Source organism: Phragmites australis, chromosome 9 (genome assembly GCF_958298935.1).
Source record: "Phragmites australis chromosome 9, lpPhrAust1.1, whole genome shotgun sequence".
Lineage (NCBI taxonomy): Eukaryota > Viridiplantae > Streptophyta > Magnoliopsida > Poales > Poaceae > Phragmites > Phragmites australis.
In genome coordinates, this window is record NC_084929.1 from 8,471,175 (window position 1) to 8,494,728 (window position 23,554).

The 23,554-nt window shown below is 44.1% G+C and overlaps 1 protein-coding gene across 1 annotated transcript; it reads left to right on the plus strand.

Moving 5' to 3' along the window:
• Positions 1–17,775: 17,775 nt before the first annotated feature.
• LOC133929704 (putative transcription factor bHLH041) lies at positions 17,776–20,807 on the plus strand. The gene is made up of 5 exons (XM_062376489.1): positions 17,776–17,943; positions 18,068–18,146; positions 18,316–18,894; positions 19,014–19,400; positions 20,115–20,807. Exons 1-5 carry the CDS (start codon positions 17,885–17,887, stop codon positions 20,199–20,201), a joined length of 1,191 nt encoding a protein of 396 aa, XP_062232473.1. The 5' UTR covers positions 17,776–17,884; the 3' UTR covers positions 20,202–20,807.
• The last annotated feature ends 2,747 nt before the right edge of the window (positions 20,808–23,554 follow it).

Genomic DNA, 23,554 nt, shown 5'->3' on the forward strand with positions numbered 1-23,554 from the left:
CAGCGAAGGACTTCTGAGGCCGTCGGGGAACCGAGTGCTCGGGGGTCACTGTTCACAGCCCCAAGCACTCTCTCCCAGATATGCCATTCCTTGGGTCCTCGGGGTACTCGGGTGCTCGGGGGGCCACTGTTCATAGCCCCGAGCACTCTCTCCCAGAATTGACTGTTCGGGTCCTCGGGGAATCGAGTGCTCGGGGGCCACTGTTCACGGTCCCGAGAACTCTCTCCTGGAACTAACTTCCCTTTGGTCCTCGGGGGACTTGGGTGCTCGCGGGCCACTGTTCGCAGCCCCGAGCACCCCCTTCCCGGTACTTGGCTTTTCTGGTCGTCGGGGGACTAGAGTGCCCGGGGGCCACTGTTCATAGTCCCGAGCACTCTCCTCCCGGCACTTGGTCTTCTCGGGTCATCGGGGAACTCGGGTACTCTGGGACCACTGTTCATGGCCCCGAGCACCCTCTCCCGGGACTTAGTCTTCTCGTACCTCGCGGAGATGATCCCCGTGGGAGGGTGCCACGTGGCAACTGATGAGTAATATTGGCCTGATCTTCCGATAGGTAGCGATAAGTCGGTGGGTGGAGAACTCGACGTTGATGATCCAAAGGCTTCGACCCGAACAGATCGTCTCCCTTGCAATCACTACACCACAGCTCCGATGGTTATCAACCGTGTCGCGCGGTTGACCTCGCCAAGAAGGCTCAATCCCTGCAAGCGTACCGAGAACACAAGCAAGAACGTAGAAGATGCAATCTGAAATATTGCGAATTGAATTCAAGCACTCGAAGTCGGGGTTCCACAAACACTTGCGGTGGCCTAGTCGGTCCGGAACAAGAGCGAAAATCTCACAACTGTGTGTAGATCAATATCTAAGCAAAACCCAACCCTAATTAGGGTGGCGACTACTGTATATAAAAGACTAGGGTCGGCCAAGGACCCCTGGACGTGTCCCTAATGGACTCCAACACGTTACACGGCCCAACGAACCAAAAGATGGTGGCGCAACACCCTGACAGATTCTGGACGTCTACTTGTTTTGATGATTCCTGTTGACTCACAAAGAATTTGGACATGGGACCAGTCCCGTTGGAAAGCTTATCTCCTTAGCTTTCCAACCATGTGCAGAACGTCGAAAACGCAGTCCGTATGCATCCTGGGCGATGATTTTAGTGCAGGCTGGTCCTGGACTCCGAAACGGACTCGAACTTGATTGGACCTCCACCTTGGCTTGGGCGCCCTTGCTGTTCTTCTCCCGTGTTCCTAAGTAACAATACATCACAATTATTCAGTAGCATCCCATCCTCATCAAAATATAAAGGAACACTAAGGAACGAGCTCACCTCATGATTTAGTTGACGTGCACGAGCTCGTGTCAATGGACCTATTGTTGGAGGAATACTCGGTGTGTGTGTATCCGAAAGAGTGATATCCTCATCATCCTCCCCCTCTTGAATTGGAGTCATCCTCGACGCAATGTCATCTTCTTCTCCCAAGTAAGGCTTTAAATCTGAAATGTTAAATGTGGGACTAACCCCATAATCTGCAGGCAACTCAAGCTTATATGCATTATCATTGATCTTTTCCACAATTTTGAAAGGACCATTAGCTCGAGGCAGCAATTTAGACTTTCTCAAATCAGGAAACCTATCTTTGCGCAAATGTAACCACACAAGATCACCAATTTCAAAAGTAATATGTTTCCGACCTTGGCTACCATAAGTTCTATACTTCTCATTCATCTTTTCAATATTTTGCTTAGTCAACTCATGCATTTTCAGAATCAAATCAGCACGTGTCTTAGCATCAAAATTCAATTTCGCGGATGTTGGTAAAGGAAGTAAATCAATAGGGGCACGGGGGTCAAAACCATACACTACCTGAAACGGACTTACCTTGGTGGTGGAGTGAACTGATCTGTTGTAAGCGAACTCAATATGGGGTAGACACTCTTCCCACATCCTCAAATTTTTCTTCAAAACAGCCCGCAACATGGTGGATAATGTGCGGTTCACAACCTCCGTTTGTCCGTCGGTTTGAGGGTGACATGTCGTCGAAAACAACAGCTTTGTCCCAAGTTTATTCCAAAGTGTCCTCCAAAAGTGGCTCAAAAATTTTGCATCACGATCCGAAACAATGGTGTTAGGCACTCCATGCAAGCGAATGATTTCCCTGAAAAACAAATAAGCTATGTTTATAGCATCATCGCTTTTGTGACAAGGTATAAAATATGCCATTTTTAAAAAACGATCCACAACGACAAATATACTATCCCTCCCCCTCTTGGTCCTAGGCAATCCTAAAACAAAATCCTTAGAAATATCCTCCCAAGGCACACTAGGAACAGGAAGAGGCATATAAAGTCCATGTGGGTTCAAGCGAGACTTAGCTTTATTGCAAGTAGTGCAGCGTGCCACGTAGCGCTCGACGTCGCGCCTCATCTTAGGCCAAAAGAAGTGAGTAGCCAGTACATCCTCGGTCTTCTTCACTCCAAAATGTCCCATCAAACCACCTCCATGCTCTTCCTGCAAGAACAATAGGCGAATAGAGCTAGCTGGGATGCATAGCCTGTTAACACCGTATAGTAATCCATCATTCAGCACATATTTATTCCAAGTTCTTCCTTCTTTACAATGTTCGAAAGCATCTTTAAAGTCCAAATCAGTAGTATATAATCCTTTAATTGTTTCTAAACCAAAAATCTTATGATCGAGTTGGGACAACATGGTATAACATCTAGATAACGCATCTGCAATGACATTGTCTTTACCTTTCTTGTGTTTAATGATATAAGGAAAAGACTATATAAATTCAACCCATTTAGCATGACGTTTGTTCAGTTTGGCTTGGCTTCTAATATGTTTCAAAGCTTCATGATCAGAATAAATAATAAACTCCTTGGGCCAAAGATAATGTTGCCATGTTTCTAAAACTCGCACTAAAGCATACAACTCCTTATCATAAGTCGAATAATTAAGAGATGGCCTATTCAATTTCTCACTAAAATAAGCAACGGGTTTACCTCCTTGTAGTAGCACTCCTCCAATTCCAATGCCGCTAGCATCACATTCTAACTCAAAAGTCTTACGAAAGGCTGGAAGTTGGAGTAGAGGTGCATGCGTAAGCTTATCTTTCAGCGTATTAAAAGCTTGTTCTTGTGCTGGCCCCCATTGGAACGGAACGCCCTTCTTTGTCAACTCATTGAGTGGGGCAGCAATGGTGCTGAAATCTCTCACAAAACGCCGATAGAACCCTGCAAGGCCATGAAAGCTTCTCACCTGTGTGATAGTCCTAGGGGTCGGCCAGCTCTTGATGGCTTCAATTTTAGCTTCATCCACTTCAACTCCCTGTGGAGTAACAACATATCCAAGAAAAGCAACTCTATTCGTGCAAAAGGTGCACTTGTCAAGGTTAGCAAACAAACGTGCCTCTCTCAAAGCAGTAAAAACAGCACGTAGATGATCAATGTGTTCTTCATGTGACTTGCTATAGATCAAAATATCATCAAAGTACACCACCACAAATCTTCCTATGAAAGCACGTAAAACCTCATTCATCAATCTCATGAAAGTGCTAGGTGCATTAGTTAAACCAAAAGGCATCACTAACCACTCATATAGACCGAACTTAGTTTTGAAAGCAGTTTTCCATTCATCTCCCAATTTCATTCTTATTTGGTGGTAACCACTACGCAAGTCAATCTTTGTGAAAATAATAGAACCACTCAACTCATCAAGCATGTCGTCTAGCCTAGGAATAGGGTGACGATACCTTATTGTGATATTATTAATGGCTCTACAATCAACACACATGCGCCATGTACCATCTTTCTTAGGAACCAAAAGAACAGGAACAGCACAAGGACTAAGGCTCTCTCATACGTACCTACGGTCCAAAAGGTCTTGGACTTGTCGCTGAATTTCCTTAGTCTCCTCCGGATTGGTCCTATATGCAGCGCGGTTTGGCAAAGTCGCTCCCGGGATCAAATCTATTTGGTGCTCTATCCCTCTCAATGGTGTCAACCCCGGGGGTATCTCAACTGGAAAGACATCCTTATACTCCTGCAAAAGGTTAGTGACAGCAGAAGGCAAAGAGCTAGGTATATCATCAATTGAAAATAAAACCTCTTTGCATACGAAAGCATAGCACAAAGTATCATTATCTTGAATTTCAGCAAGGTCAGATTTAGTAGCAAGCATAACACCACCCTTTAACTTAATACCTTCGGACCTAGGTGTGTTCTTCTCTTTCTTAGGTGGAAAAACAGATTGAGCTACTTGCTGATTTTCAGATTCCAAAACACGTTCTTTCTTTTCTTTTTCAGCTAAAGCTTTATCACATTGCACAATTTCAGCAGGTGTTAGAGGAAGCAAAGAGATTTTCTTTCCCTTGTGCATGAGAGAGTATTTATTACTTCTACCATGGTGTGTAGCATCGGTATCAAATTCCCAAGGACGGCCTAACAAAAGTGAACATGCTTGCATAGGCACTACATCAAAATCAGCATAATCATGGTAGGAACCAATAGAAAAATGTACTCTCGCAGATTGTGTTACCTTAACCTTACCGCTGTTATTGAACCACTGAATGTAGTATGGATGAGAATGTGCACGTGTTGGCAAGGAAAGATTCTTCACAAGATCGGAGCTCAAGAGGTTGTTGCAACTCCCGCCATCAATTAGGTTACGAACACGTGCATCTTTGACAATGAGGAATGTCTGGAATAGATTATGGCGTTGTAGCTGCTCGGCTTGCCCCATTTGAGAACTCAAAACTCGCTTCACAATGAAGGTGCGTGCTGCATAACTCTCCGTGGCAGCGGTACCACTAATCTCCTCCCCCTCACTATCCATGTCATGATCGGCTGCAAGATTAGCTTCAAATGCATATTCGTCCTCGACATCACTATGACTAACATATCCACCATCTGCTGTTGCGGAGTATGCTCGTTGGCTTGGGCAATCCTTCATGACGTGGCCAATACCTTAGCAGCGACGGCACACAATGCCCGTTGTACGACCCGTGGTAGCTGCACCTGAAGAAGAGCGTGGCATTGGATCCTGCGAAACAGTAGATTTACTCACCTCACGTGATGGTTGTGGTGCTCCTGCTGAACGCGCCCGAGTGTTGGAGGAGGGGGCAGCAGATCGTGTAGAAGGGAATGTTGTTGCTTGTCCCGGTGGTACTCGTGAAGTAGATGTACTCCCAAAATTGTTCCGCAATCTCTGCACCTGTTGTCGACCCTGCAGTTCTTTTTCTGCCAAGATAGCAAAATGGAACAACCTATTGGTAGTATTGTAATCTTTATAATCAACAAGGTCCTGAATTTCACGTCTCAACCCGGAGTAAAAACGAATCATGGTATCCTCATCATGCTCTTGTATACTACAACGAAGCATAGCAATTTGAAGCTCTTGATAGTAATCATGCACAGATTTAGAACCTTGATTTAAGCGTTGTAATTTCTTTTTCAATTCACGTGTATAATCAGGAGGAATAAATCTATTGCGCATGGCGCGCTTTAGTCTAGGCCATGATTCGGGTTCTAAGCCACTAGAAACTAAACCATTTCATCAAATAATAGCATAATTCGTGAACTCACAAGTGGCTAGTCTAACTCTATGCATTTCAGGAACCATATGAGAACTATACTTTTGATCAACCGTCATTTCCGAATTCAAATAAGCATCAGCATCATATGCACCATCAAAAGGAGGCATTGAGAACTTAATCTTAGAATAAGGATCATCGCGACCGTTGCGATTAACATTATTACCTCCATTACCTTGACGACGTTGTTGTTGGCCACGATGTAATTGTTCAGCATGAGGACGTTGCTCAGCACGCGGATCTTGCCCAACAAAAACCTCACCATCTTCTTGGTCACCATTATTAGTAACATCATCATCATCATGTGAATGGTCATCATCCTGTGGTGGCTGTCGCAACTCAAGGTCGTTGACTCGCATGACGAGGTTAGCAATGCTTGTTCTAATGTCAGTCAATAGCCTAGTATGATCCTGCAAGGCTTTGTTTAGTTCTTCCTTGGACACAAAATCCTTAAAATCCGATGGAGAGCCATCACCTGATATGGTTAGTAGAAAACAAAGGACAACAAATATTATCCCTATCAACTACTAGGTTGTGGAAGGTGGAATCACACACACTCAAGCGTCTTACCACGCTCTTACAAATGTTCTTACCAACGCAGCAAGGAGGAACAATCGTGGAAGCGTGGGATGATTGCAAGAGTGAACCTGTTCGGATCAAAGGAGGTGGAGCTTAGAAGGCACAATATGGTAGCAAGGATTAGCAATAACTGTAATCAGATGAGCAAAGCTAAATAAGTGTCCAAAGTATGAATCACAGTTGCTGATCTATCACGTGTCCCTAGTCCTAGCACAACAGCTGAAACAAAGCTAAAAAAGATGATCAGAGAAAGACACAGCAAATAGCACAATGATCTGGGTGTTCTTTATGTGCTCCTCTTTTTTGTCTTTTAGCACTAGTAGGAATCACGATTTTTTTTTTGTATTTTTCTGATATTTTTTTCTGAACTAGGAGCACACAAGCAACAACCACATAAATTTTTAGCTCAAACGGATGCAAGATGTGGCCTATAGAAAATCAAGCACGTTCTCTGAAAAGCGTGCGGAAACTTCGCGGCTCGAATACTCAATCTTCCGAGCCGAATTTGGGAAAAAAATTTCGGCGGAACCCAAAAAAGCCGGGGAGCAACTGATGTAACTTTTTCTGTAGATGTCCGTGAAAATTTTTTTTGCCTGATTCCGAGTCCGTATGAGAAAGTTATGGCCGTTTTACTGAACCCCTGTCGAGTTAGGGTTTTTTTTCAAGCAACTCTTGCAGAAATTGACCTCTTTAAGGTATTGCAAGCAATAGGATTGCGAGATGAACAAGGATGGCAGTGGTGGCAGGGCAATTGATACAAGACGGCTTGCGACCTATCTAGGGTTGGCGTGGCGGAAAGTAACACAAGGCAGCTCGCGGTGGCAAATCGAGTAATGTGGTGGCTCGACTTGTTGGTGGGGGTGGTGGCGATGGGATAGCGGCGTGATCGAAACAGCACGGAGCGTTGACTAAAAACTAAGAACACGACTCTAAAACCAGCAACAAGACTCGACCACGGACACAAACTCAACAACGCGCAACTGAAAACAAAAATTGCAAAGGCACAAAAGGTTCTAGGGCAGCGGAAATTGATGGAATTTTTTTGGCTTTATTCTGTACTCTAGGTAATGAAAAACAGACTAATCTAAAGGGGAAAACGAAATTACCTAATGAGCAACCTGAAAATCTGATACCAATTGATGAGTAATGTTGGCCTGATCTTCCGATAGGTAGCGATAAGTCGGTGGGTGGAGAACTCGACGTTGATGATCCAAAGCTTTGACCCGAACAGATCGTCTCCCTTGCAATCACTACACCACAGCTCCGATGATTATCAACCGTGTCGCGCGGTTGACCTCGCCAAGAAGGCTCAATCCCTGCAAGCGTACCGAGAACACAAGCAAGAACGTAGAAGATGCAATCTGAAATATTGCGAATTGAATTCAAGCACTCGAAGTCGGGGTTCCACAAACACTTGCGGTGGCCTAGTCGGTCCGGAACAAGAGCGAAAATCTCACAACTGTGTGTAGATCAATATCTAAGCAAAACCCAACCCTAATTAGGGCGGCGACTACTGTATATAAAAGACTAGGGTCGGCCAAGGACCCTTGGACGTGTCCCTAATGGACTCCAATACGTTACACGGCCCAACGAACCAAAAGATGGTGGCGCAGCACCCTGATAGATTCTGGATGTCCACTTGTTTTGATGATTCCCGTTGACTCACAAAGAATTTGGATATGGGACCAGTCCCGTTGGAAAGCTTATCTCCTTAGCTTTCCAACCATGTGCAAAATGTCAAAAACGGAGTCCGTATGCATCCTGGGCGATGATTTTAGTGCAGGCTGGTCCTGGACTCCGAAACGGACTCGAACTTGATTGGACCTCCACCTTGGCTTGGGCGCCCTTGCTGTTCTTCTCCCGTGTTCCTAAGTAACAATACATCACAATTATTCAGTAGCATCCCATCCTCATCAAAATATAAAGGAACACTAAGGAACGAGCTCACCTCATGATTTAGTTGACGTGCACGAGCTCGTGTCAATGGACCTATTATTGGAGGAATACTCGGTGTGTGTGTATCCGAAAGAGTGATGTCCTCATCAGCAACTTGCTGATCTGGCCTCGGGACTCGGGGACCCTTGGTTCCTGTATCACCGACACCCTCATACTCTGCAATATTGTTAGTGGCTGTAAAACATAATTGAACTACGTACCTGAGGATGTCGACTAGTTGGTGAAGTTCCCATCCTCACTATTGTCTTCACGCCTAGGTTTACACTCCCCAAGCTCCTTATCGATGATACCCCACATGACCTTGCATTCGTTTGGGTCGTGGGTGTCGGTGCAGTGGATCAGGTAGTAGCCTCGGCCCTTGTTTTTGTCCTTTTTCTCAAAGCACAAGCGCAGTTGGCCGGTTTGCTCGACTACCATGACCTCCGGTGGTCTTGCCTTTTGTTTGCTCTTCTTCTCCTTCTGGCCGACCCCCTTGGAAGAGACGGGTTGGTCAGAGGTCGATTACAGCTTAGGGCCACTCCTGCGCTCTCGGGACTCAGCAGCCAACACACATATGTCCATGAGCTTGAAAAGCTCAATGGTACTTCAAACTTCATTGGTGGCCAGTTTTTCGACCATCCTCTGGTCTCTGAACCCCTTTTGAAATGCTATGACCATGGACTCACCCGTGATCCCTAGGATGGTATTCTGACATTCGGTGAAATGCCGAATGTTGTCTCGCAGCGATTCGCCCTATCACTTCCTGACCTGGTATAGGTCATCCTCGACCTCTGATCAGACGTGAGTCCCTTTGAAGTTGGCAACAAACTGGTCAAACAATTCCTCCCAGGAGTGAATCAACCTGCAAGAGAGGTTCATAAACTAGGACCATGCTGATCCGGCAAAGGCGGTCGGGAAATGGTTGACCATGAATTTTGCATGGCCTCCCGTGGCCTGTACCATGGCTATGTAAATCTATAGGAACTCCTCGGGATTGATCGAGCTATCGTATTTTTTGGCTAGGACCAGTCGGAACTTGTCTGAGCAACGCACCTCTTGTAACCGGGCAGATAAGGCATTGCATCTCATCCCGTAATGATGAGTCACTCACTGATGGGCAGTGGCACACACTCGAGGAGAGATACGTCAGTCTCGTGGTCCTGGCAACTGGGTGGAGGAGTTTGATGCCACCCTATGATCTGGAGGTGAGTTGTAGGGTCGCTTGCCCTTTCCTGCTCCTGTCGAACCCAATCTTCCTGCTCCCAGCCAGCCCTCTGGCCCTGGATCATGCCACAGAGGTCACGTTGGCAAAGAGAGTCACATAAGTTAGTGGGTTAGTTGTCATGACTCGGTGAGGGTCTCCGAGTACTTTCCATCATGGAGGGAGGATGGGATCTTTCCTGCCATGTGGCCTACTGCGATTCTCGATGATCGCAGCCTTCACCAGTCCCTACGACGGATGTGGCATTCACCGCCACGGTTTGGCATCGGACGACCTCCACCAAGAGGGTGTGTGGTCACATAGCCATGGTGCTACGAGCGAACCCTCTGGCACGGCCACTGGCGGTTGGCTAAGAAGCGTTCACACAGTCTGCATATTCTACGTGGGCGTCTTGGCCTCATAGTCGAGCTGCTGAGCATGGTGCGGCAATATATCTCGAAGAGGGGAGCCCCCAACGCTCATGTCGTGTGATGGTTTAGACGGCAATGCCACCGATGGCTGCTCCTTATGCGGGGGCTATATCGTAGCGCCTCCTTGTTCGGTGCTAGGCCGGTTTCCCCTTAGGCGCAAGGCCTGGGGCTCACTAACGGTGCTCGGGACACAAGGGCCTCTGCTGCCCCCTGCTGCATGGTCTGCCATGCATACTTCACGTGGAGTCTCGGAGCTTTCGAGCTTTGATTCGGTGTCCGAGGCTTGGAGCACACCGGGCTCATCTCGCTCGTATCCCATGATGAATACCTAGTGGTGACTGGGGTCCTCGGAACAAGCCCAATTGAGTTATCAACACTTACCGAAATGTGAAAATGTGCCCCCCTACCTGGCGCACCAGTTGTCGAGGGTTAGTCCCTGACAATATATCCAGGGTATGCCCGACGATGGGTGCGTGATCAACTTTTCCAGTGGCTGTTGGTGAGTATGTGTGTGTGTGTGTGTCGAAGGAACTCTAGAACACCAAGGTTTATGTAGGTTCAGGCCTCCCTCAAGATAATAGCCCTACATCCTGTGTATTTTCTAATGAGTTGGATGATCTTGTCCCATTACAGGCCCAATCCTCCCCCCTTTATATAGTAGGAGACGAAGTCTACATACAAGCAAAATATGCAAAAATACGGTACCCACCCTATACCTAACAAAGATAGCTACTCCTAGGTCATTATTACAGGTGGCGGGCATGCCCAGCGTGGCCTGGTCGTCTGGCACATACAGTCCCATCCGCCAACCACCGTCACACCTGCTGCGTGCTCATCACACCTGCCTGCAACAAGACATGAAGTACACTATCAGCTACAACAAGACATGAAGATGAAGAGGAAAAAAGTTGAGATGAGCTTGAGGACCTACGAAGCATCATATGACAATCTTCCACACTTGCTACAGACCATTACTCGAAGGAACCCAGGGACATATTACAGCATTGATAATTACCCATTGCTGTCCAAACCTGGCAAGTATGTCATAAAGCTATGCTTTGTAACATTAGACCTATGTATCAAAGCTTTCAAGTATTGTCGGCCTATCATCTGCATCGATGACACTTTCCTTACTGGCATTACAAGGGATATAACCTGACGCTACTGGGGTTGATGGGAACAAACAAGTGCTACCGTTAGCCTTTGCGTTTGTGGAGAGTGAGAATACCAGTAGTTGGTACTGGTTTCTGTACCGTGTTAGGATGATAATTGTGGGTGGTCGGCTGGATGTGTGCCTTATACATGAATGACATGTAGGGATGTTGAAGGCTATTTAGGATATGTGGAATGCGATAGACGATGGCGTGATGGGACCTGTGTGGTGAGATCTGTAGAGTAGGTGGTGCATGAAGCATTTGGGTGAAAACTTCTTTCGCAAATTCAAGAACAAGAACCTCATAAACATGTTCAAGAGGCTGTGTGGTAAGAACCAGCAGCGAAATTTGAGAATGAGCCAAAGGAGAAGTGTGCTACGATCTACAACACAAACGGGGCTACGTATGACATTATAACTACAAATTTAGTAGAGGTTTACAACTGGGTGATGGAAGGTGTGAGAGGATTATCGCTGGTGGGGATTATAGAGATCATACTTTAAGGGACCTGCAAGTATTTCAGGGAGCGTTATGCAATAGCACACCTGACGCTAAATGATGCTCATCTAATTTATGGGACGAAGATGACTAAGTACATGGAAGACAAGATGGAGAATGCAAAGATGCACCAGGTGAAGGACATGAGACCTGCATAGCACATATACAAAGTTCTATGTTGGGACAAAGGAAGGAGGTGGGGGGCAAGCGTGAGAGAGTTATCCAAGAGTGGAACCTAGTCGATGACAAGTATGTTTGCAGCTGCTACAAGCCGATGCTACTGCACAAGTCATTCTCACAAATGATTGCCGTGTGTGGTGTGACGGGGATGACAACTCGGAGGTACGTCTCTGACTATTTCAAGAAGGAAGCTCTATTCGACACCTGGAACCATGAGGTATATGGTTTTGGGATTTATGGTTCTTTCAAAAAGAACCTGGGTCCGATTTTGTGTTCATTCCTGATCCCGACAAGATGAAGTAGAAGAAGGGACAACGTAGGACTTTGAGGCTTCGTAATTGTTGGTAATATGCCCTAGAGGCGATCGAGTTTGCGGATTGGATCTGCTAATGGGCTTTAATGTTGATTAAAGGACCATTAGGGTTTAGAGTCATAATGGGCTTTAATGTTGATTAAAGGCCCATTAGCGTGCTCTATATAAGAATAGGCAGGGGCCAAGGCGCATTGAGTTTTTCAGAAACCCTGGCCGCCTCCTATTCCCTAACTCCCTTCGAAACCCTAGCCGGGCGCGCGGTGTTAGCACACCGGCGCACGGCGATTCCATCCTTGTACGTGTGGATACCGTAGAGGCGCTGCTACTATTGCGGTGCTGATCTGCTCGGGAGTACTCAGGACGTACCCGTGAGTACTCGGAAGGTGCTCGGGACGTGCTCGGGACGAGATTGTCGATCGACTACTTGACGCGCATGACATTGGATTGGTCTGCTCCAACTCTTCTTCCGCTACACTGCTCGTCAAGTGGTAACGATTCATGATCCCCTACTCGCATGGCTTCCTGGTTGAATGCGGTAGAGAAAATTTATTTTGTGCTAGCGTAGCCTACCCGCAACCCTTCAGTAATGACATGGACGAAGCAGAGTCCGGTCGTCGCGTGAAATGGTGTAGCAAGTGCAATGGAATGGGGCACACTTACAAGAAATGTACCATTGGTGTTCCAAGTGTCAACCCTGTAGAAGCAGGTCCTTCTGACTTAGCTACGGATCGAAGATGTCCTCATCCTCGTCGATCGTCAGCTTCGTTGACTCATTGAGTTCGATTAATATTGTTATTCATGCTGTGATGGGCATTCGTGTGTATAACATTGTAGTTTGATGTTATAGTAGTGAGACTTCCATTATGTTTGAGGTTGTAATGTTATCGAGGGTTAGTCCCCGATAATATATCCGGGGTATGCCGGATGATGGGTGTGTGATTAGTGTTTCAGTGGCTGCTGGTGAGTATGTGTGTGTGTCGAAGGAACTTCAGAACATCAAGGTTTATCCAGGTTCTGGCCTCCCTCAAGATAACAGTCCTACATCCTGTGTATGTTCTTATGACTTGGATTATCTTGTCCCGTTACAGGCCCGGTTCTCCCCCTTTATAGTAGGAGGCGAAGTGTACATACAAGCAGAATGTGCCAAAATACGATGGCTGCCCTATACCTAACAAAGATAGCTACTCCTAAGTCATCATTATGGGTGACAGGCATGCCCGATGCGGCCTGGTTGTTCAGCACATCCAGTCCCATCCGCCAACCACCGTCACGCCTGCTGTGCGCTCATCAAGGAACCTTACAAAACCTCCGGTAAAAATGGAGTCTTACAAAACCTCCGGTAAAAAACAAAAAACCTTACAAAACCTTCGACAAAAACGGAGAGTCTTACAAAACCTCCAGCTAAAATAGAGAATCTTACAAAACCTCCGGCAAAAATGGAGAACCTTACAAAACCTCCGACAAAAACAGAGTCTTACAAAACCTCCGGCTAAAATAGAGAATCTTACAAAACCTCCGGCAAAAACGGAGAACATTACAAAACCTCCAAAAAAACAGAGAATCTTACAAAACCTCCGTGATGCTTGAAGACTATTACTTCCGGCTCTAGCCATCAACCGGTAGTGATAGTCAAGGTTTCACTGCCGGCTCTAGAGGCGGCAGTGATAATCAAGTGTCACTGTCGGTTCTTTTTGAATGGCTTTTAGTGTCGATCTTTGATACAAAATGGTAGTGATACTCCATCACTGCTGGCTCGTAAGAAACCGACAGTGATGGATCGACATATAAACTATTTCTATAGTAGTGAGTGTAAGGACCTCCCTAAATAGAGAGGACAGAAGGTAGCTGAGGACCTGTTGATCCGAGGTGACCAATTGTGCATAGGCCGGATTGGCCCCTTGACTGGTTTCTCACTCTCCTTGAAGTCAATCTCCATCGCAGGAGCAGGAGTTGCGCTGGTGAGGAATCCCTCCAGCTGCGTGCCCTGCACATCTAGGAGAAGTTGCGCCTTCCACAACAAGTAGTTTGTTCTTGGATAGCTTCTCCGTGATCAGATGTCCGATCATGGTGTTCATGGCGAAACCAGATGAAAGATAAGGTTAGCCGGCCTCCATTGTAGATGTAATCTAATGAGGAGAAGGTGGCTCTGGTACCATGAAAGATAACAATGAATGGTGGAAGCATTTTTTACACCCGTAGAGGTCACGGGTCCTTGTTAATATATGCCAGAAACTCTCGACGGAGATATACATGGTTAGATACAAATACTTGGCCGGCAATCCAAGATTTATAGGAAGAGAGATATGTATCTATAGCCGGATTTGAAAGATTGATTTACGTAATCACAACAGTGATAGAAACTAAATCTAACACATAGCATGTAGGTAATCAGCTTACTGTTTAGTGTGAAATGAGCTGATTCCACACCCTATCAACACCACTAAATCACAAGAACCGAACGAGTTTCACTGGAATTTGAATTAGTCTAGAAAATTTCCTGTGAACTCACTTTATCGGGCACCCTGTACATAGTGAGGCACCATAAATAAACAAACAACTGTGGAAACTAGAAGTATCCTTAAAAATCAAAGTTTTTCTATCACTACTACAGAACCTCATAAAATAGCCGCCACCTTCAGTGCCGGTTCAAAGGAACCAGTACTGAAAGTGGTATCAGTGCTGGTTCTAAAACTCCCGCCCGCGATCGAGGGTCTGGAGTTAAGAACCGGCACTAATAGTTACTATCAGTGCCGGTTGGTGGCTAGAACTAGCACTGATACATCAATGCCGGTTCTAACCACAAACCGACATTGATAATGGTGTTTCAGTACCGGTTCCTCTTTAAACCGGCACTGATAGCATCCTATAGTATATATAGCCCATCTTCTTACCCGTCTTGACTCATAACAGAGCCGCCACCGTCGCAGCCCAGTGTTACAGCGCCTCCTTGCCATTTTTTTTGGCGATTCAAGATTTTTTTTTTGTGTGGGAGCCTTCAAAATTTGGAGGAGTCAACTGTTTTAAGGTTAGTGAGATGATCTATATTTCATCTTTGGATAGATTACTTGGTAGATTGCTCTAGGGTTGATGATGGATGGTGCTTGTTCCATGGTTATGGATTTAGAGATGTAGTTGAGATCTAATTTAGGTGAGCAACTTTGTCGTTGTTGGATGTATAGAGATGATCTACATTTGATTCTTAGTTGGACTTTAGTTGCTAGATTGCTCTAGGTTTGAATTTAGGTGGTTGTGAGTTGGTGTTGAAATTTGGAATGAACAAGAGCTCAAATATCTATATAAATTAGACAAAGATCGCAATTTTATCATTGTAGATGATTTAACGAGTAGATTAAAAATCACATGTAAATAGAGTTGGGTGCCTACATTAAAATCTAGGGACAATTGTAAATTTACCACTTGTTGAACCATTATTGCCATTCAAAAATTGCAAAAATACCGCTAGAACTGTCATTCGAGTGGCATCCAAAGAATAAAAAATCAGGGAGGTATTTGCAAAATGTCCCTAAAATCTCGCTCTAATTTTCTAGTATGTGAATTGCGTATATTTTTAAAGTTATGAATTTTAGTAATAATCCAGTGGATTTCCTCTGTTAATTAATCAACATAGTGAATTTAACATGTACAGTTGATAAAATATTGTGTTGTAGGGATGTCACGTCCACCCACGGATCGCAATCGTACTCGGCAACCTTTGGAAGACGGATCCCCCGACCCGGCCCAAGTACCGGAAGGAGATGTGCCCTCAAATAGGGACCAATCAGGATTTTCAGTGCCGGTTCCATACCCGGCACTGATAGTGATTTTCAGTGCCGGTTCCATACCCGGCACTGATAGTCACTGACTATCAGTGCCGGTTCATAAACCGACACTGATCACGTTTTTGAACCGGCACTGATCACCTGTTCTGCAGTAGTGTATGGTACTTATGTAAAGGGGTACTGCTAACCAAAGATATTTTAAATAAAAGATAATAACAAAGAAGTCAGAAGTGTTGTTTTTATCAAAAAATAAGATGATTAAGCATATCTTTTTTATCGTTGTTTTGCTAGATTTGCATGGTTTATTATTCATCTGGCTTCAAACATCTACCCACTGCGTAGTGTAGCAAACATGTTTAGAAATTGGAAACATTTACCCAATTTGGATGAGTCTAGGCTTCCGGTTGATGCTCCCCCACCATAGCCCTTGCATAGATTTTTCCCTCTTTTTAGAATATGTTTCATGTACTTTGTTCCCTTTATACTTTCTCTTTTATTTGGTTGTGTGCATCTGTGCCATACAAGAGACTAGAAGTAAATATTTATGCGGTTGTATCACCTTGATGTAACAATGAGTTAACAAAGTTTTCATGATCCAAAAAATGCTATTATTTTACCAAGTGTCTGTTACAACAGGTTGGGACAAGTCCAGCAGACAACCCAACTGACTAGCTAGGCGAATGTGTCCGATGACAGTGAACATGCAAATATGCAATGCTATTGGGGCTTGGCAAGTAAATCATTCAGAACGGTAGTTGTGTTGTGCTTTCTCAGCTGGTCAGAACTTAGGAGTGGTGCATGATGAGCCATCACACTTGCAACCCTGAGGCCCGCCGTCGTCGTCTATAAATGATCAGCCATTGGTGCCTCAATGTTATCTCTGACGGACAACACCGATCTCCATTGTTTTGTTGGCAACTTGGGCAGTTGTAGAAGTAACCTGTTCCAATCATTTCGAAGGAGGCCACTTGGAATATGGCCTCAAAGAGTGTCTAAGGACTCCACCTTATGAATTTCTTTCACCCCTTTGCCTACTTGCTTTGGAATTTTCACATTAGATAAATGGGCGTCTCTAGTGATCATGGGCCAAAATCTGACACTTCCATGTATTCCCCTGACACCTTTATGCATTGTTCTGACAACATTCCATCACGGAAATTGAATTTCCTGACTGGCCAGCCCTGGTGTAATTTGGCTGACGGGGCCACGATAGGATGAATTTTCCTTACAGGTTTATTCCTAATGGATTTTGTCTTTGGGGAAATTCGGTTTCCGAGAGTGATGCTCGGGCATGTTCCTTTCACCTCTTACCAAGGGTGCGTTTGGTTCCGTTGCCGACTCGCCTCACTCGGCAAGACGAGCCTTGCCAGCGCAGGAGAGCGATATTTGCTCTACCACGCTTGCAAGGCGAGCACAAACAACAAGGCACCGCGGTACGCAATCAAACGCGCGAAATCTTGCCTAACATGGCAAGGCAAGCCACGGCAATGGAACCAAGCGCACCCTAAAAGGCTACTTCCCTTCGCGCGCCCCAACACCATCTCCTTTTCGAATATTGGTGGTGCCATTGAGATATCCCCAACCTCATTCATGGTTTATTGACGGTCGAGTTATATACTTTTTAATCTCCATTATTTTTATTTTTAAATTTATCTTTAGTCATATGCATGTAGCTAAACATATCAATCCACCTGTCAGTAAAAGGTGATTTCGACTTAAAAAAAGGTCAAACGATTTATAAATAGCAGAGCTGTAGGCTGAAACCGTCCGTCGGATTGCTACTACTCCCGGTCAATATACACACTCCGATTTCTCCAGTGACGATAGAGAGAGATCCCTGTGGCTTGTACTTGGCCTCTGAATTTACATACTGACCAGTCGCTTCAACCAACGATAATCGATCGAGACATCCCGATCGGCCACGTGCTTGATGGTTACTTTGCACTGCGATCCTCGTATATCGCAGTACCGTCGTGCTCACGTCGATGGCTTGAGTTGACCCCGCAACTTCGAAGCAACGTATGTACGCTGTACGCAGCTGCGGAAGCACTCCGCGCCTATATATAGCCGACAGCTAGCCTTTCTGCGCCAAACTGCTTCATCGATCTTACTTGTCAGCGTAGAGACTTTTCCAAGCTGCGCATGAGCAGGACTCACTAGCTGGATCACCAGGGAGCTAGTAACCGACCAGGCCGGCCGGCCGGCGAGCTCGCCATGGACGGCTGCAGCTGGTTGCCCTTCCAGGATGTCGGAATCGGCGGCGGCACGGCCAGGTAGGATAGCTTAACTGGGACAAGTTAAGATAGATATATGCTTTGATCGTCATGCGCTATGACCACTTGCATCGATCAATCTTGGATCTCTTGGTTACACCTTTTTGTGCTTGCTGTTCTGTAGTGAGCGCTCCGGACAGCACCACGAGCAGGAGGAGCAGGACGTGGTGATCAGCTCGCTAGTCCAGCAGCAGCTAAAACAGGCAATGATCACGCTCCTAATTACAACAAGTGTTATTATAGCGCATGAAATTAAGATGTAAATCAAGTAATCCGTCGATTGATGTAGCAGCTGCCAGAACAAAAACTTAAGTTGTTGTTTGATTTATTAATTTCATCGTGCATGAATACATGCATGTTTGGTGGGCACAGATCCACATGCTGATGAACATGAACGAGCATGGACACACCGCGCCGGCGCCGGTGTCGTCATCTTCGACGTTCCGCTCCTTCTCCGGAAGCTGCGATTTGAACTCTTCGCTCTTGCTCACCGGGGACAGCACCACAGCCACTACCTCTTGTCACCACCCGGCCGAGGTCTCCTCCCTGCAGATACCGCTGTCCCCAATCGCCTACGGCAACCTTGATACGATCCCATACCTGGACGACTTCGTGTGTCAAGAAGCTCATCTGGAACAAGCACGGCGCCAAATAGACCATGGTGGTCGTGGTGGTGCGTTCAGGCCGTACGTCCGGCACCTCAGCCCGAGGAAGAAACCCAAGCCAGGCTCCATCGGCCAGAGGGCGATCAAGGCGGCCATGTCGACCTTGGCACGCATGCACATGGCTAGGCTTGCCCAGTGGCAGTGCTACCAGATGGAGATGGTGGCGGCGGCGCCCACCGAGAGCAACTGTAACCAGCTGCAGCACGTCTTGTCGGAGCGCAAGCGCCGTGAGAAGCTCAACGACAGCTTCAAGGCTCTCAGCATTGTACTCCCACCTGCCCCCAAGGTATTCATTTCAACATAAGTGACATATTATTGCCAAATGTACACTTTTTCCAGTTCATCATCATTCTCATGCACCTTAATTTCATACTTCATAGAAGAAATGTTGCTTTCTTGTGGCAGAAAGATAAAGCATCCATACTGATCAGAGCAAGGGACCACATAAACACTCTGAAGTCTTTAGTGTCTGAACTGGAGGAGAAGAACAGAATGCTAGTAGAATTGCAGCAGCACCGCAGCATCGGAGGTGAAGACGCCGATGATTCCGGTGAAATGATTGAAGTTGACATCTGTAGAGAAGCAGAAGAGGGTCCATTCGAGCGGTCACAGATATGTCACATGAAGATAGTGGTAAGGTCAGGGTGCAATGCCATGGATGTCGTAGTTGGCACACTGCAGTGTCTTAAACAGATAGGGGATGTCAGATTGGTGGCCATCGACACAGGCAGCGGCACTGGACTTCCGCCAGGAAATTCTTTTCAGCAAGCCACCATAACGTTACAGTTGAAGGTATAAATATAGTTATCATGATTTAGCAGAAATGATTTTGACAGCAAAATACATTTAGAGTTTACAGTTCACATCATTTTTCTTTCAACGATACACTCGTACACTGCGCATTAGTATTCTCATTTAAGAAGTCAGTTTCGTTGTGGTAATGTGAAGAAGAAGAGGAATATTTTGATTACAACATTAACGTATAGTCGTGGACGATGAAGATAAATGGTCGAAAAGAAATTATTTGTTCTTTCCCCAAAAGATTCCAAGAAAAGTAAACTCATGATTTCATACTTGTCAATTTTCATAGTTTCCTTCCTAAAGACTGTTTTGGACAAACTGGTTCTGTTAGTCTATTTTTGCAGGTTTTCATAGCCTCATTAGAAATCTATTGTTCTTTTCATTCAAGATATATATTTTTTGTTCAAGGGTTTTCACTGTCAAGCAGTTACACTTGCAATCAGCCAGCTGGGTTGCAGAAACAATTCTACCATTATCATAAGGATCAATAATATAAAGGGCTAGTGGCAGTCAACAAAATGAATTTGTCAATTTAGACACATGATTGAATCGTTTTAAAATAAAACAATGTGAAGGCACCCTTCATAGACTGAGAAATATGGTGCTAATTCAGTGCTATTCATAGTATCTTTGACTTCAGCAATCATTAACCAGTCATTCTATTTCTGAAAGGATACTTCCTCCTATATTTTGTTGATTCTGCAGTCCAGTAGATGGGACGACAATTTCCTGAAGGAATCTGTAATAAAGACTGTCAAGGGTATGATGCAGTCAGAGATAGAGACTACCTAAACTTCTCTGATTGTTCAGTTGAAATGTATATCGGCTTGAATTTTGTGGTTTTTAAGGAATACAGTTAACCACTATGACCATATTCAATGAATGAAAAAAAATAAAATGTCAATCATATGGACATTTGAAGGAAATTGAGTTGCTACCTTTGAATCCTGAGAGGCCAACGGAGTAACAAAGAAAAAGTTCTATGAACATGACTTGAGTTTGGACTGGTATCCTTACAAGACTGTTCATCTACAGTACAGTTACATCACAGCAGGGACATGTAATGGGAAAATGTGAACATGTAGAAGAACTTGGCATGCATGTAATGATTGTTAGCACTAATCTTGAATAATGTTTGTTTGTGTTAGTTGCATGCAGAGTTTTTCATGGTTAGTTGCATGCATTGTTTGGGCGTGTGCATTAAAATAAGTGGAGGACGGCAAATCAGTTAGTTGCATGCATGGTTAGTTGGGCACATTCTGAGGAGTGGCCTGCATATTGCGCCATGAGACCCTGGCAGTAGATGCTCTCTGGTGCATGTAAGCAGGGCTATAAACGCCATGTGTACTTTGTTTGAGTTGAGTCTTAATATAGAAAAATAAAGGCGTGCGCGGCCACAAGTGCTCTCATGTGTGTGTCAATAGTAAGTTTGTTTCTTAATTAGCCCAAGGTGTGCTCGTGTTTAAAGTAGCGTGAGTAGGGATTAAAATTTCATAGAAATTAGCAAATTTCGGTTTTTGATGGAGGATGAAATATCAAATTCCAAAATTTTCATTCACTGACATGTCGGGGCTACAGAGCATACAACGAAAAATAACTAAAATTTCGGTGAAATTTCATGAATTTCGGTCTTTTCGCGTATGAACCCTGGATCAGCTCTCGTAGTGGGAGGCTGTCCCATACTACTTTTCCTTTGAATGTTCATTCTTGAAAAAAATTATAAAACAAAATTAAAATCCCAGAGCGTTAGTGTGATCCTTGGTTGGCTCCAACAATGATAATTGAAAAGGAGTACTGTATTATCTCTGAAGATTTTTAGTAGTACCTTACACTGAGCTATCTGAAGAATTACAAAAAGAGCAATTATATATGAAAGATTGCTTGGAAGATGCTATGTATTTCTCTGACTAGCACACCATATTTTCCTGGCGTCACTATCAAATATAAAGAAAGATGATGAATGGCTGTGTCCATTCAGATTCTAATGACATTCTAGAAGTTACATACATGAGACGTTGAAAAATATTAAATTATTGGCCCTATGTCATCAAGTGTTCTCATTTCAGTTCATTGAACTTTCAGTAGAAGGTTTTATTTTTCAGAAACTCATGCACAAGATGAGGATTTTTATTTATTTTTAAAGCAACGCACACGCTGACAATTGAACACTATAAGTATGAATGATCTAATTATATCCTAATTAAATGTAAAACCATTGAAAATTCAGACATGGAACCAGTTTGCTTCATTTTCTCAAATATACTAGATACAACCACATCTAATTTTCGTCATGGCATACGATATTACTTTTGATGAAACCTCAAGTCAGCCACTAATTAGAAAACAATGCCTCAGATACGTTAATATTAGAAGAACGTACAAATCAAAATTAAAGCAGATGGTTCAAAGAAACTTTTCCTAGCAGCTTCGTTTATTGGATCAGTCTCTACTCGGATGAACATGGCGGCAGTACGAATCCGCAACGACTTGTGTCGCAAACATGACTGATGACCTGAAAAATCTCTCAAGTTCCTGTTCAGCTGATTAATAAGGGTTGATTTAGCGCCAGGTCTTATCATTAATTCATGTGGAGGGATAGTGTCTTGTTGGAAGGTATATATGAATAGGAAGCCCTGCATCATCTATGCTGTTATTTCGAATGGAGATGCTGTTCCGGTTCTACAGCCCTCCAGGAAGGACACGTCGATAACATGGAACATTAAGCTAAATTACAATTTAATTTATAGAATTAACGAGGAAGAGATTTGACCTAAATATAGACAATGTTAGTTCTTCAACTGCACCATGTTTTCAAAAGTAGAGATCTGCACCATGCATGTGGACCTGTGGACAACGAAGACTAGATGAAAGCCTGGCCACGGCAGAATTAGATGAACTGGTAAAAATAAGCTGCTAGCTAGGTTTCCTTCTTTTTTTTCTCCAGGAGTATTAAAACAGATTCAGTACCTCATTTGCAAGATGGAGCTTGTGTGTGTAGTGTTAATATGTTGCTCCTTTTACCCGAAAATTAACATCATGACCAATAGGACACCTTATTTTCAAGACGAAGCATGTACATGATAAATTACGGTTTGGTTCAGAAGAAAGAGATAAGTTCACGAAATATTAAAGCAAAGTAGTTACTGATAAGCTAAACCAAAGTTGAGCGCCTCTTCTAGCCCACGTGTCTGGACAACTAGCATTGACTCTGATTAAGTCTTAGAAGAAATATTAAGTTTAAATGGCATCCATGGATCGTCCCCATTTTGGGAGGCACTTATGGAGCGAAATGAATTTTTACCAAAGCTAGAGAACATCAGAAGAAAACAAACTTATCATTATTGCTTCATCTGATCCAAGAAAATTATTTTTTCTTTAACAAAATAAAAAGAAGAGAGAGGGAGATCTAAACAAGAAAAGTATATTTTGATTGAACAGGGACGCGGTGCGATGTGTGCTTTGCCAACTGCCGTAGTCTCAATAGGAAACTCTTTCTTTAAAAAAAATAAAAATTAAGATATAAATAGACCAGCCGAATCCGAAAGGCACTGCTCTTTCAACTGCCAACTAAAAAGGTATACATCTTGTCGAGTTCTATAATATTCATATAAAATTTATCTCTATCCGACCACTGCTATAACTTTATTATAATTATTTATGGATTTAAATGACCTCAAATTTAAAAAAAATCAACTTTAAAATTATAGATCTCGTCAAGAGCTATAATTTTCATATAAAACATTTCCTCATCCGATTTCATCTGAAAAGTTATAATTTTTTTAAGATAAATTATGACAGTAGCAATTATCAGTAGCAGTTCGTGGCTAGAATCGACACTGATACTTACTATCAGTGGTAGTTTATAACTAAAACCAGCACTGATACTAATTATCAGTGGCGGTTTGTGGCTAAAACCGACACTGTTATATTAGTGCTGGTTCGTGACTAGAACCGGTATTGATACAGTCACTACCAGTGCCGATTCTGGCTAATAATCGAACTGGTTTTTTAACTCCTCGATTGTTGTTTGCGCGCTAAAGTTTAAGAACCGGCACTGATATGTCTTTAGTAGCGATTATTGTAGAATCAGTATTGATGGAGCGCTACATATACAGTGTTTTGTATTAATATTTACTACGAATCGA

Coding starts and splice junctions, on each gene's coding strand:
- LOC133929704 (XM_062376489.1), top strand. CDS start 17,885: ATGGACGGCTGCAGCTGGTTGCCCTTCCAGGATGTCGGAATCGGCGGC. Junction 17,944..18,067: donor ATCGGCGGCGGCACGGCCAG/GTAGGATAGCTT, acceptor GCTGTTCTGTAG/TGAGCGCTCCGGACAGCACC. Junction 18,147..18,315: donor TCCAGCAGCAGCTAAAACAG/GCAATGATCACG, acceptor TGGTGGGCACAG/ATCCACATGCTGATGAACAT.